This window comes from Vombatus ursinus, unplaced genomic scaffold (genome assembly GCF_900497805.2).
Source record: "Vombatus ursinus unplaced genomic scaffold, bare-nosed wombat genome assembly UNPS02014175.1, whole genome shotgun sequence".
Taxonomy (NCBI): Eukaryota; Metazoa; Chordata; class Mammalia; order Diprotodontia; family Vombatidae; genus Vombatus; species Vombatus ursinus.
Genome location: NW_020953953.1, coordinates 523,361 through 538,481, shown reverse-complemented (window position 1 = coordinate 538,481; position 15,121 = coordinate 523,361). Strand labels below are relative to the sequence as shown.

At 42.6% G+C, this 15,121-nt stretch overlaps 1 protein-coding gene across 2 annotated transcripts in view; it reads right to left on the bottom strand.

Moving 5' to 3' along the window:
* Window positions 1–14,445, bottom strand: part of LOC114041533 (zinc finger protein 391-like) — a 15,602-nt gene extending 1,157 nt beyond the window's left edge. Inside the window, exons 1-4 of one of the 2 annotated variants that reach the window (XM_027860023.1) lie at window positions 14,236–14,445; window positions 10,511–10,637; window positions 9,807–9,902; window positions 1–1,338 (exon numbers count right to left, since the gene is read on the bottom strand). The exon at window positions 1–1,338 is cut by the window's left edge and continues 1,157 nt beyond it. In XM_027860023.1, the coding sequence (XP_027715824.1) occupies window positions 1–1,338; window positions 9,807–9,902; window positions 10,511–10,637; window positions 14,236–14,268 (1,594 nt within the window). In that variant the 5' untranslated portion in view covers window positions 14,269–14,445. The remainder of the gene's footprint in view (window positions 1,339–9,806; window positions 9,903–10,510; window positions 10,638–14,235) is intronic. The other variant, XM_027860024.1, reaches the window with a different exon arrangement.
* Between the last annotated feature and the right edge of the window lie 676 nt (window positions 14,446–15,121).

The following is a 15,121-nucleotide window of genomic DNA, read 5'->3' as shown; positions in this document are numbered from 1 at the left end:
TATAAGGTTTCTCTCCACTGTGTATTTTCTCATGATCAGCAAGACTGCAGCTCTTTGTGAAAGCCCTTCCACACTGTTTACATTCAAAAGGTTTCTCTCCAGTGTGGATTCTCTGATGGGCAGCAAGACTGGAGCTCTGTGTGAAAGCCCTTCCACATTGATTACATTCATAAAGTTTCTCCCCAGTGTGGATTCTCTGATGTGCAACAAGATTGGAGCTCTGTCTGAAAGCCTTTCCGCATTGATTACATTCATGAGGTTTCTCTCCCGTGTGGATTTTCTCATGATCAGTAAGGCTGGAGCGGAATCTGAAAGCCTTCCCACATTGTTCACATATATAAGGTTTCTCTCCAGTGTGGATTCTCTGGTGTTTAACAAGACTGGAGCCATATGTGAAAGTTTTTACACATAGATTACATTCATAAGGTTTCTCTCCAGTGTGAATTCTCTGATGTACAGCAAGATGGGAGTTAAATTGGAAAGCCTTTCCACACTGATTACATTCATAAGGTTTCTCTCCACTGTGGGTTCTCTGATGTAAAGAAAGATGCAACACCTGTCTGAAAGCCTTTTCACGTTGATTACAGTCAAAAGATTTCTTTCCAGTGTGGATTCTCTGATGGCCAATAAGGAGTGATTTGTAGCAGAAACCCTTCCCACATTCATTACATTTATAAAAGGTCACTCCAGTATCAATCTTTTGATGTCTAATAAGATCTGAGTTCCAACCACAGGTCTTCTCATACTGATTATATGAATATGGCTTCAGTACATTATGAAATCTAGAATGGTAAGGAAGAGTTGAGAGATTGGATACGGTTGGTTCATATGCATTATATTCATTAGGCTCCTTTCTAATGTGAATGTTCTGATGAGTAAAAAGTTTAGAGTTCTGACTGGAGGTCTTCATATTTTTACTTACATAAAGCACTTCTTCAGTATCATTTTTCTGATGTCTAATGAGGTCTGAACTCCAGCTGATGGCCATTTCCCATGGATTACCTTGATACATTTGCATTTCAGTAAGTTTCTCATGAGAATGAAAAAGCTTTACCTGTTCAGGAAAGCACCTGCTATATTCACTGTTCTGAAAACAGTCATTCCATGAGGTCATTTTCTTACAGTGATTTAGAACTGAAGACTGTCTGAATCTCTTCCTTGTTTTTTCCAACTCACAGTGACTCACTGGATTTTTATCCACTTTCATATCAGAGTTGTGGATTTCTCTCAAATCGAAGTCACAGGCACCATCACTCATGAATCTTTGCTGGCCAGATTCTTCCACAAAAACTCTCAGTTTTGTAGTCATCTCATTTACTTCAAACATGGTCTCTGCAACTGAAGAAAATAAACAATCATATAAACACAAGAAGACATGCACACCTAAGTATGTGTTCTTTCTTTGCATGGCAGAAAGTAAACTCATTTATGTTCTATTTCCCCAGTTAAAAAGAAAACTTTTCAAACTTAAACAGGCAGAATCAATCTTTGGAAATGCCATTTGGTCACAACCCTAAGAGGGTTTATTAGAAAGAGCAATGACATTGGCTCCTGACAACAAATGCGGGACACAGGAAGGCCTAGCATTCTCATTAACCTTCACAACTCAGGTGATGAGCTCAGAATGGCTGAGCTGCAGCTGAAACTAGAACTTAAACCCTGTGACTGAGTGTGCTCTGGCCACAATACCAGAAGGCTTTTCTTTAATGTACTTTCTTCAAATGCCTCTTGTTGATTATACTCATACTGACTTGATTATACTTATAATTTTGTCAGTCTAGGTCAACTTCTGCTATTCTGTACTGATCAGTTTGGAGGCACTATCACTTGGTCATTCCTGATCAATTCCATGTGCTAAACTGAGAAACAGGTTCTCTCTTTTTAACTTCCATGTAATAATATTCGGTGTTACATCCAACTTTTCTTATACTCTATTCAGATCCAAAGATATTAAGCCACTTGCTGCACATGTACAAAATATTCATGTTAGTTCACTATCTATCGTATGTCTCATATCTTGAGTCCATGATCCTTCTGTCAGGAAGTGAACAGCATGATTCACTATTGGTCCTCTAGCACCATCGCCCATTTAATGGTTCATGATGTCCAAGGAACTTTAGCTAAAATTCTTTAGTGGTAAATTATATGCAGTAAAGAATTGCCCAGTTTTTTGACCAATACATTTTCTTTTCTTTCTTTCTTTCTTTCTTTCAATTGATCAACAATCACTTGCATATGCTTTTGAGTTTAAAATTTTTCTCCCCCTTCCTCGCCACCACCCTCCTCAAGACGGCACACAGTCTGATATAGGCTATACATATATATTCCTATTAAATGTATTTTCACATTAACGATGCTGTAAGTAAAAATTAGAACCAATAGGAGGAACCACCAGAAAGAGGAAACAAAACTCAAAAGAGAAAAAAAATAGCAATTCAAATTCCCTAGTTCTTTCTTTGGATGTGGATAGCATTTTCCATCACGAGGCCTTTGGAGATGTCTTAGATCTTTGCATTGCTGGGAAGTGTTAAGTTTATCAATATTAGTCATCACACAACGTGGCTGTTATTGTGTATAACGTTCTCTTTGACCAATACATTTTCCCCCTGAACAACAAGCATGTGCATGTTTGAGGCATAATGGATTTGCACAGTGACTCTAAACCTTCATGATTGGTCATAGAATGATGTTGGCACTCTGGCAGTTATTGCATCAATCACTGAGCACTTCTAAGTGTAACATATTGTATGGGTTTCTCAACTTGTCCTCAAATTGTTTTCATGTGGCCATAAAAGCCTGACATGCATGTACGAATCTACTCCCAGCGGATGGTCAGAAGTATCCTCATTTGCACTAGAGTAGCTGCCTCCTTCCACGGCTACCTGGTAATATTATCTAATCATGTTGTCCGATTAGGGTTGGTTGTTAGTCCTTCATTCTCAAGGAGGACCAAAATGCTATCCCAATGCTGGAGTCAAGTTACAGTGTGTCCCACTGTGGCTGATCAGACCAACAGGAGCTTGGAATGTTCTACCACAGGTTGGGTACAAATAGTCCTTGTGAACATTTGGGGTGGATTCTCTAAATTTGTGCATCTTGCATTTCTTTTGAGCTACTTCAATTCTACTCTGCTCATAGAGCACAGCACCTTTTTTGATGAGGGCACGCCATGCTAAGCAGTCCTGTGCCACCGTCTCCCATGTAACACAGTCAATTCCAAAGTTCTCAAGAGATTGTCCTTGTGTTGCTTCTTCTGACCACCATGTGAACGTTTGCCTTATGTGAGCTCTCCATAACATACTCTTTTTGGCAAACGTATGTTTTGCATTCGAACAATATGGCCAGCCCATCTGAAATAGAGTTTGAATGCTTGACAGTTTAGTTCAAGAAATGACTTCAGTGCCTGGTATCTCATCCTGCCTGGTGATCTTCAGAATCTTCCTAAAACAATTCAGTCTATTAAGGAAGACTCTGAAAAGAATCTTGCTAGCAATGACTAAGAGAGAGACCTCTTATGATTGTCACAGGACAATCTATTTCTTTTACCTTTACAGAGATGGACAATGGAGGCATCCTTGAATGCCCAGGGGATGACCTCCTCTAGCCAAATAACTTGGAAAATTTCAGTCAGCTTTTGTAGGAGCGATGGACGCCCTACCTTGTAAATCTCAGCTGGAATAATAATCAGCACCAAAGGAGCCTAAGGGCATTCAAAACCTCTTCTTCAGTTGGAAATTCATCTAGAGAGTGACTGACTTCAACCTATGGTAAACAATGGCTTCAGCACTGACTGATGATGGTCCGTTGAGAACACTATGGAAGTGTTCAGCCCATCTATCCAGGATCATGTTCTTATCATTGATCAGTGAAGCTCCAACAGCACTGAATAGTTGAGCTGCACCATAGGTTTTTGACCCATATATAGCCTTCAGGGCATCACAGAAGTGCTTTGGATTGTTACTATGAACATAAAACTGAATTTCATCTGCTTTCCTACTGAGCCAAGAATCCTGCATCTCTCTAAGCTGTGCTTGTACTTTACTTTTTATGGAATTAAATGCTGCCTTCTATTGCACTATTCTGCTGGCAAACCCTGTGGAGTTCTTGTTTTTCATTTAGTTTCTGAACTTCTCCATCATTTTCATCAAACCAATCTATGTTTGTGAGTGTTCTGACCCAGATGAGCAAATGTAGTGCTATACGCCAAATTTCTGAAAGCTGCCCACTCCTTTTCTGCTCCACTGTTGCCAACTATGTGTTGGCTCAGCTTTCCCTCCAAGGTAGCAACACACTGTTGCCTCTCCGAGAAGGGCTCTAATCTGTTGACATTGATTCTTCTGGTAGTCATTTTGCCTTGGGGCTGATGCTTTTGTTGAATGTGAATATTTAGCTTAGAGAGGATAAGTCTATGATCAGTCCAGCACTCTGTGCCACATGTTGTCTTCATCACTCTCACATCCCTTCTGTCTCTTCTTACAATCACATAAATTATTAAATTCCAATGTTTACCACAAAGGTGCATTCATGAAGCTTTATTGCATTTAAGTAAATGGAAGACAGTGTTCATGATGAGAAGGTCATGAGATGCACAAGTCTTCAGTAGTAAGTGACCAACTCCATTCCTCTCAAGGACTCCCTGACACATCTGGTAGTCTGATCCTACTTTGGCATTAAAGTCACCCAGAATTATAAGCTTGTCCTCTTTTGGCACATTGATGATAAGGGTCTCCAGGTCTTCATAAAATTTTTCTTTGACTTCATCAAGGTTCATCATGGTGGGAGCATGGGCAATGATGAGGGTGACGTGACATTTTCCTGCAAGTGGCAAATGCATTGCCACGAGTCACTCCCTCTGGCAGGTATACAAGTTTATGGACTAGATTAGTTTTGATCGCAAAACCTACACCACCTTCATGGCACTCCCCTTCATTGTGACCACTCCAGAAAAATGTGTATGCAGCTCCAACTTTGATAAGCTGGCCTTCATTTACCAGCCTTTTTTCACTCAGGGCTGCTATTTAGATGTGATACCTGCTGAGTTTTCTTGCAAGAAGAGCTGTTTGTCTTTCAGTTGTACTGGATTTTGTGTTGTCTCTAAATGTGAGCACATTCCATGTGCCAATGATGAGTGGAATCCTCTTTGCAGACATTTTTGTACATTTTTTTGTGTTTCAACCATACGGTGGGATTCCCGCCTGCTACAATAATCAGGCCAGGGTTGGGTAAGCAGACAATTTTTAGGGCGCCTTTTTTTTCCTATGGTGAGGCAATTGGGGTTAAGTGACTTACCCAGGGTCACACAGCTAGTGTCAAGTGTCTGAGGTTGGATTTGAATTCAGGTCCTCCTGACTCCAAGGCCAGAGCTCTATCCACTGTGCCACCTAGCTGCCCCTAGGGTACCTTTTCTAGTCTCTTCCTCACACCAGGAGCTGAGCGGTGCAATCTTTAAGAGGTTGCTCAGACACCCAGGGGGCTGCCGAATCCTGCTGCCGCTTCCAGTGAGAAGATGACCTTATGGCCTGGGCTGCCTGTGTGCAGGATTGTGACCGCAGCTCCCAGTGTATCCCCGCCTGCTGCTTCATCACTTGCCTGTCCCTATAGGACTTTTAGATAGGTAAAATGGTAATATGTCCTTTGATTCATGTGTAAATTGGATTTAAATAAGGCAGAACTGGAAGAAGTTGTAGGCTTCACTCTCTCCTCCAGAGTTATCGCAGTCAGTGGCAATGTTGTAATCACCACACAAGAAGTCACAAATATTTGCATTCTTCCAGTGTAGACGGTAGGGTTTTGAAAAACAATCACTAGGCATTAGCATTAGAATCTACCTTGAACCACCATGGACCATCACACACATTCTACAAAAACAGACTGTCCATTGCTTCTCATTGCTGTGTTAAGTCTACTTTCTGATTTGAACTTATCTTCTGCTTATGTTGCTATTTTTCTATCTAGCAGATTTTCAAAGGAATTAGTTGGCAAGCCAAGTCAGTTATTCCATAGAGTTTCTGTGAGAGTGCAGCCAGTGTGCCAGTGGTAGAAAGAAGAAAGTTAGTCTGAAGAGTTCTTTCCTTACAAAGGTAATTATTATTATTATTATTATTTTGCTTTTTGGTGAGGCAGTTAGGGTTAAATGACTTGCCCAGGGTCACACACAGCTGGGTAAGTGTCAAGTGTCTGAGGCCAGATTTGAACTCAGGTTCTCCTGACTCCAAGGCTGGAGCTCTGTGCACTGTGCCACCCAGCTGCCCCCACAAAGGTTGTTTTACATATAAAAGTGGTTTAATAAAAAAAACTAAAGCAAATATGCAATTCAACTTTAAGTACATTTACCTTTAATATACAACTCGTCATTAGCCAAGAGAAATAAATATTTTATATAGTAACTGCTCATTTATTCGTTGTTTGGGGGCTAAAAAAAATTGTTTCCATCTCAAAAAGAGATGTTATCCCCCAGGAGTTCAAGGATGCCTCCGTTGTCCATCTCCATAAATGTAAAGGAAATAGATTGTCCTGTGACAATCACAAGGGGTCTCTCTCTTAGGCACTGCCGGCAAGATTCTTGCCAGAGTCCTCCTTAAAAGCTGATCCTTCACCTCAAAGATGGTCATCTACCTGAGAGCCACTGTAGCTTCAGAAAGGGCCAGGGAATGGTTGATAACAGTGTCTGCTGCCCGACAACTCCAGAAGAAATGCCAGGAGCAGAACAGAGGTCTGTACACAATGTCTGTCCATCTGACCAAGGCCTTTGATACTGCCACTTGTGAGGGCTTAGGGAAAATTATATCAAAATTTGGTTTCCCAGAGAAGGTCATCAGTATTCTATGTCAATTTCATGAAGGTATGCCTGCCTGGGTTCTGGATAATGGACAATACTCTTGCACTTTCCCAATCACCAACGGAGCGAAGCAGGGCGCTGTGCTTCCATGCTCCTGTGTTTTTTAGCATGATGTTTTCAGCAATGTTCTCAGATGATTTCAATGGGGACGAACAGGGCATCAAGGTCAGCTACCACACTGATGATAAACTATTTGATTTTAAAAAGTTACAAGCTAAGACTAAAGTAGAGGGAGAATTGATACATGACTTTTTGGTTCGAACACGATTATGTACTCTATGCAATCTCTGCAGCTGAGATGCAACAAAGTACAGATCAGTTGCTCGTGCTAATTTTGACCTAACAATTAACAACAAAAAAACACAGGTTCTCCACCAGCCAGCACCACACCGTCCACATGTGGAACCATCAGTTACAGCAAATGGAGAAGTTTGGAATGCTGTGAATAAGTTCACTTACCTTGGTAGTGCACTTTCCATGGATGTACACATTGATAATTAGGTTGATGCACACATTAGTAGAGCTAGCTCAATGTCTGGGAGGCTTCGAAGGAAAGTGTGGGAGAGAAGAGGTATCAGACTGACTGCTAAACTGAAAATCTATAGAGCCATTGTGCTGACCTCATTGTATGCTTGTGAAACTGAAACCTGAACAGTATCCCAGCACCATTCCAGGACTGAATCGCTTCCGTTTGAATTGCCTTAAGAAGATTCTGAAGATCACCTGGCAGGATAAGGTGCCAGACCCTGAGGTCCTTTCTAGAACCGAACTGCCAAGCATTCACACTCTGCTTCAGAGAGTGCAACTCTGACGAGCTGCCCACATCGTCCGAATGCAAAACATATGCTTGCCAAAAGGAGTATGTTATGGAAAACTCACACAGTGCAAACATTCACGTGGTGGTCAGAAGCAGCAATACAAGGACACTCTCCAGGTGTATCTCAAGAACTTTGGAATTGATTGTGTGACATGGGAGACACTCCCACCGGACCACTCAGCATGGTGTGCCCTCATCAGAGAAGGTGCTGTGCTCCACGAGCAAAACAGAGTTGAAGTAGCTCAAAAGAAACATGAGTCGCGCCAATTTAGAGAATCCACCCCAAATGTTCACATGGACTGTTTGTGCCTGACCTGTGCTAGAGCCTTCTGAGCTCATACTATTCTGACCAGCCACAGCTGGACACACTGTAACTTGACTTCAACCTAGGGATGTCATTTCGGCTCTTTTCAAGAATGAAGGACAATAATCAACCATTTTCCACCTCATCTATACGTAAGGGACTATTTATGCTATATTTTCATTACAAATTGAAACACAGCCAATGCTTGCTTAACCCAAGTGGACCCTTCTACAGACCTTCTCTTCTTGCTGGGCACCCCTTCTCTGTGGTTCTGCAGCCAGAGCAGCTTCAGGGCCTACAGCGGAGGACCCTGATGCTGTCACCCTGAAGTACTGCAGCTCCTTGGGGTTTGATTTGCATAATGCAAATTTATGCAAAGAGACAACTGTCGGGGAGTAAAGTGGATAGAGAATTGGGACTAGCAGTCAGAAAGAGGAGTGTTCAAATCCCTCAACAGAATCTGACTAGCACCGTGAGCCTGGACAAGTCACTGAAACACCACACGCCTTGTTTTCCTCAATTACAAAATGGAGATAAAAACAGCATCCCTCTCTCAGCATTGCTGTGAACACCAAACGAGATAATTCTTTAATGCACTTAGCCCAGTAAGGGGTACAGAGTAGACACCACAGGAATATCAGTTATAATTGTTATTGTTATTGTTATTATTATTATCATTATTATTATTGTTGTTGTTGTTAAATCAAATTGATGCAGAACCGAACTGAAGGCTGGGTTTGTTAGGCGTTTAAGCAAATACTGCCAACTTCTGTTCAGTCAAAAAAGTCCAACTTTGAAATTAACTTCCTATGTTATGTTCTGTTCAACCTTATCAAAGTTGTAATTTATTTGATTAAAAATACCATGCCTATTCACCAAAATCTGTAAAATAACTCTGAATTTAAGTCTTATAAGTAATAGTAAGCATGAAATCTTACTGGATTGAAAAAAAAATGCTTACAGAAAGCCCCACAGTAAATTTTTATAACTGAAAGTAGAATAAAATTTTGTTTTATAAAACATATAACTATGTTTTATATTATGTGAATGACAGCATTAATTTGGATCTTTGTGGGGTAAAAAGTTATCCAGGTCATTATAGCAAGCACTTGATACATAAATTTAAAATATTATGAGGAACAGAATAAATGACGGGCTAGGTGGAGCTTCACAACACACTTTCTTTTTGTTCTAGAAAAGAGTTCTTAGAACAGAAGATTGGGAAACTACGGTTTCAGAGTCATGGTTGTTCACTGTATTGATAAATGTTGCTACAGTATAAACTGTTCTAGTTCTGCTGACATCTCCCTACGTCAGTTCAGGCAATTTTTCCCGGGTTTCTTTGACACTGTGCCTTTCACCATTTCTTATGATTCCATAATGTTTCATTATATTCTTAGACTGGCATTTCTTCAGTCATTTCCCAATACATGGGCACCATCTTGTTTCCAAATCTTTGCAAGAACAAAAAACAGCAGCTACAATTTTGCGTTGTATAAATGGGTCACCTTCCTCTTTCTGTGATTCTTTAGTTCTATACATTTCTTTGCATTTCTAATGCAGTTACCCTCCTGTTTTTATGGGTAGATTCATATCACACACATTCATTATGATAATTATAGGATCATAGTTTTATCATGAAGTCCACCCCCCTCTTCCTTACTACAGATGAGGAAACTGAGGCTCAGAAGTTCAATTACTTGCCAAGGATCCCACTGCTGAAATGTGTCTAAAAACAAATTCCATGTCAGCTGTTCCTGCCCCCAAGTCTAGAACTCCCTTCACTGTAACACACAGAAGCCTCTTGTGATAACAGCCTTCATGATACCTACTTTCATCTCACTCACCTGGACAGGAGTTCCTTAGGCCTTTTTGCTTTAGCATCCCTGGTATATCCCCTTGCCACAAAGGACCGATCAACTCTTCCCTAGGAACTAGAAGCCCTGGGCATATGGAATAAGGAAAGGGTGAGGGAAGAGAGAAAGATCGAATTTCATCTATTTCATCCATTCAAAGGTTTCCAGGACTACTCAAAGATGGTTTCCATGGTACTGGTTTCGGGGATCTTCGAAGGGGGGTCAGAGATCATGCGGCTGTCCACCTTTACTCACCTGTTCACAGAAGGACGGACACATTCCATTATTTGTTATATAGAAATCAGAGGCCGTTGGTAGTGTGGCGGTAAAAGGTCTGAACTTGGAGTCAGAAACACTAGTTCAAATCAGCCTCGGACACTTGGTAGCTGTGTGCTCGTAGGCAAGGCATGTTTGCCTTAGTAACCTCAAGTATGAAATGGAGATAATAAGAGTACAAAATTCACCGGGCTGTCGTGAGGATCAAATGATGATTATAAAGTACTCTGCTGAGCTTCAAACTTGGAGCAGGTATATAAAGAATGCAAATTCCCTTCTCTTCCTTTCCCTTCCCACCATCTGGGCTGCATTTGAAGGAAGGATGAAGGAATGAGGATAAACGTGCTCTCGTAGGCAGGATTAAGAGTACCGAGCTACTGACTTAGTACCTCAGAGTTACCAGAGGACACGGTCCTTACCCAGGGACAGCAGGTTCTGGACATTCTCCAGCATGACCTCCTTGTACAGCTCTTTCTGAGAATGGTCCAGGAGGCCCCACTCCTCCTCAGTGAAGTCCACAAGCACATCCTGGAATGTCACCAGCTCCTAAACCATCAAAAGTCACGATTTAGAACTGAGAGACTCCAGAATTCATCTAGTCTAACCCTATCAACTTGAAGGAGAAAACTGAAGCACAGAAGGGACTTGCCCAAAACTCATATAACCGTCATGAGCATCACAGCCAACACTTGAAACCATAGTCAATAACAGCCCAATGGAATGCTGAGAAACGTATTTTACATTTGCAATTAGAACCATGGTGGAATAATAAAAGCTGGAGAAATATCTTACTAAGAAATGTTTCTCCCTACGGAACCAGGGAGAAGGTATGTGCTCTATCACTGAGGTGTGAGAATCTGTGAAGGAGGAGAGGTGGCATGAAATTCCTCCTCAGCAGAAGGGCCATAAGTGATACGTTAAGAGAATTATACGAGTAGTTTGTGAGAAGCTGCCAAGTATTGTGTATTTGGGGAGAAAACATTACCAGTGATTACTGAAGAGGGGTAAAGTAAAAGGAGTTATCTACTTAATTTCTTTTTTTTTTTTTTTTAAAGGCAATCGGGGTTAAGTGACTTGCCCAGAGTCACATAGCCAGAAGTGTCTGAGGCCAGATTTGAACTCAGGTCCTCCTGACTACAGGGTCAGTGCTCTATCAACTGCATAACCTAGTTGCCCCTACTTAATTTCTTAAAAAGCTTAAAGTCAGTCTTATCTAGATGAAAGCAAGAAAAGAACTCTTTGCTTTTGCTTTTTGCTAGGCAATGGCGTTAAATGACTTGCCCGGGGACACCCAGCCAGAGGCCAGATTTGAACTCAGGTGTTCCTGACTCCAGGGCCAGTGCTCCCTCTACTGCACCACCTAGCTGCCCCGAAGAAAAGAATTCTTAAGAGAGGTCACTCACATTCTGGCCTGGCCTGAGGGGTGTGAGATTTGGTTTCCAGTCAAGTGAAGAATTATCTATTACAATACTGCGGGCCTGAGGCAGCGCTGGGAAAGGTGTGTTATAGCCAAAAAAAATTTTTACGTTTTTGCTTTATGATTATTTTCACTTGCTAATGGAATATATTCACTCACTTTAATATTTAGTTATATAGAAATAAGAATAACTATGATGGGGAAAGGAGATCTTCATTTATTAAAAATGTACTATTTTATTAAATAGGGTCAGAGATTGATAGTTTATGAAAAATAAAATATCAGACATACCCCTGGAACTCTAAAACATTTGGAACTAAGAGTCAACAAGATGAGTGAGGAGGGCAGACTGATGGATAACATATATAAGGGTGGCCAGATCAGTAAATCTCTTGATACTTGGGAGAGGTCATTTATTTTTCCAACCTGCTACATGCAGAACTCGTGCTTGGCTAATGAACTTAGTATGTTAGACTCTTCCATTTTCTAGTAGAATCATGCTTCACTTTTTCAGATGTCCTATTATTTTGGAGCAATCCCTTTTCTCAGGGATAAAAATCTTCACTTTGTCATCATTTTGATTTCTTCCTTAAAGCATTTTATTGGTTCTGTTTGTAATTCAAATTTCACTTCCAGCTTCTTTTGATCCCATTGTTGGACTTCTGAATAATTAAAGAATTTGTTACTAGTTTCCCACTTTTTGAGATTCCCAAGAATTTACAAAATTTTCCTTTTCACTAGAGTCTCCTGAGTCATGATCCTTCTTTGTATTATATTTACTCAGTGCAAGCAGTCTTCTTACACTTTACTTTCCACTACCAACTCTTGGGTCTAATGGCACCTGCCTCCTTGTTATGCCAGGAAGAAGATATGCCATATCTAGGCTCTGGGCCTTTTCTCTGCCTCTCCAAAATGGCTGAGAATTCTCTGCCTCCTCATTTTGGCCTCCTGGATCCTTTCAAGTCTCAACCAAAATCCCACCTTCTACAGGAACCTTCTTCCAGGTCCTCTTTATTCTAGTGCTTTTCTTCTTTCAATCACATCCCATTTTGCACAGCCCTCCCTCACTTAAATCCAATTCACTTGCATGTCACGGCATCATCTGTCTGATGTCATCATCTGTCTGATGTCATGGTCCTCTTCCTCTTCGAGAAAGAACAGCACTGACCTGTCTGTACGTAACTGTGTGCTTGATGTCATCCCTTTGACTGTGAGCTCCTCGAGGGCAGGCACTGCTGTTTGCCTCTCTTTGTCTACCCACCAGCAAATACTGTGCCCTGGTACATAGGAGATGCTCAGTAAGTGTAGAGTGAATAACTACTTGCATTCTCTCCTTTTCAGAACCTCTTCATGTGATCTTACATTGGCTTCTTTCCTTCATTCTCTCAGAAAGTGAGAGACTTGTCTTTGTGAAGGCCAACCATCTACAAGGGCATTTGATCCCTCCTGTCCTGTCCTCTCCAAGAGTTTGTACCCTTGACCATCCCCCCCAGTTTCTCTTTTTTTAACCTTTTTCTATCAGCTGGTTCCTTTCCTACTGACTTTAAACATATCTGTCTCCCCCACTCTTAAGGAAACCTTCACTAACCCCTCCCACCTGAGGTCCTTCTACCTCTTTTCTTAGCCAAACTCCTTGAAAAATCTGTCTTGACTCTACTTTCCTCTCTCACTCATTCCTCAGCCCCTGACAAGTTGGCTTTCCCCCTCACTCTCCTAAGATATGACTGAACTCTTAATAGCCAAATCTGAAGGTCTTTTCTCAGTCCTCCTCCTAACTGACCTCTCTTCTTCAGACAACACTGTTGACCATGCTCTCCTCTGGGATCCTCACTCATGTGGTGGTTTTCTCTCCTGCTTTACCTCCTATGTGTCTGACCACACTTTTTCAGTCTCCTTTGGTGGCCTGGCAACCACATCACAACCCCGACTTTTTCATATTCCCCAAGGCTCTGTTCTGGGCCCTCTGTTCTTCTCCATCTTGGATTGACTGAATTATCATCTCTGCAGGTCACTGCTCGATCTTTAAACCAGCCTCAGCTTGGTGAAGCTCTCATCAGAATCTATCACATCAGCCGAGCATCAGGGTACATCTGGACTTTGTTGTGGCTGTGGGAAATCAGGAGACCACGAAGTAAAACTAACAGCCTGAGCCTTTGGTCCCCTGAGCCACCAAGACTGGAGGAGGGTCTCAGTACCTTTAAGGGGAAAACATCCACCTTCTTGTGTCAGAAGTTAGGTGGCAGAAGATTGAATCAGGCCGGGACTAGAATCAGAAAGACCCAAGCTCATCTCCAATCTCAGAAAAGTAATAGATGTGTGACCCTGGGCAAGTCACTTACTGTTTGCTTCAGGGGAGATCTTGGCCAAAAGAAACAGAAGAGAGGGGAGGACTTGCGTGTCGGGAGGTGAGCTAGGCATGTACAAAGAGAGCAAAGTAGTGGCGCCTATGGATATGTGTGAAGTGGTTCTCCTTGCCTATAGGAATGAGGGAGAACCTAAAAAACACAGAGGGTAGCAACTGGGTGAGGGAGGAAGGAGTTAGTGCCCAAGATGAAAAAGTGCCACTGACACACTTCAAAACACAGAAGAGAGCAGAGCAGCATGCTTACTACCGTATTCAATTTTTGTAAAGAAAAGAGATGGCCAGCCTCAAAGACCATCCTCCATGTCGATGGAAATGGCCACGTTGGCTGATGCTGGTCAGGTCTGGGGATGGACTGCACTCACCTGGGGCCAGGGTGTCTGGGTCCCGAGGGCCATTCCTTCTGGCTCCAGGCTCCCTGCTTGGGCCAGGCCTTGGTCCTCTGAAGGTTGAGCTGAAGAGGGACAAGGAACACGGGGGAGATGTCTTTCCTGGGCTGGACAATGGTCTGCATGGATTTATAGAGCATGAGGTCCCAGAGGAATTACAAAGACTCTTTCCCATCCTCATTTATTCCTTCTCTTCAGCCCCACTCTCCTTGCCAACAGAGCCCAAAAAGGAGAAGGCCCTTGGGATCCCAGATGGGATGAGAACAGTTACAGCTTCATTTACTCCTAAGAACTCTCCATCTAAGTAACACTATGAGTGAGGAGACAGGAAAGTCCAACAACTGTGACCCAATTGGAAAGGTGGGGATAGCACCCTAGGTTCTTTAGGATGTGCTGGGAAACCTGGACAAGTAGCAGGGGCAGGAAGCAGCCCCAGGAGCCAGACCTGAGGAGGCTTGCTCCTGGCATCACTGAAGGACAAATGGGGAAGATGAGGCCCCATGGAAAGGGCAGCCAGCAAAAGCAGGAGGCGATGAGGGATCCTCACTCAGACCTACCAGGGACCTGAACCCGCAGAGACACCTTCCGAAAGACAGGGATCTCGGCACCAAGGAAAGAAGGCAGAGAAATCTCAGCTCCAAGGGCTCTGGTTTTCAGCCAGCCTGCTTTGGATGGGTCCTCCTGGTCCCCAAAGCCCAGCCTTGCCTCACCTCTGAGGCCCCCAAATCAGAGCTTTCCTCCAGCGGCACCCAAGGCTAAGGCCTCAGGACCCTGCCTGCCTCCCTCGCCCTCTATGCCCCAAGCCCTGCCTTCCACCAAATGGAACACAATTGCGACCAGAAGGACCCTTCTGCCCTAGACT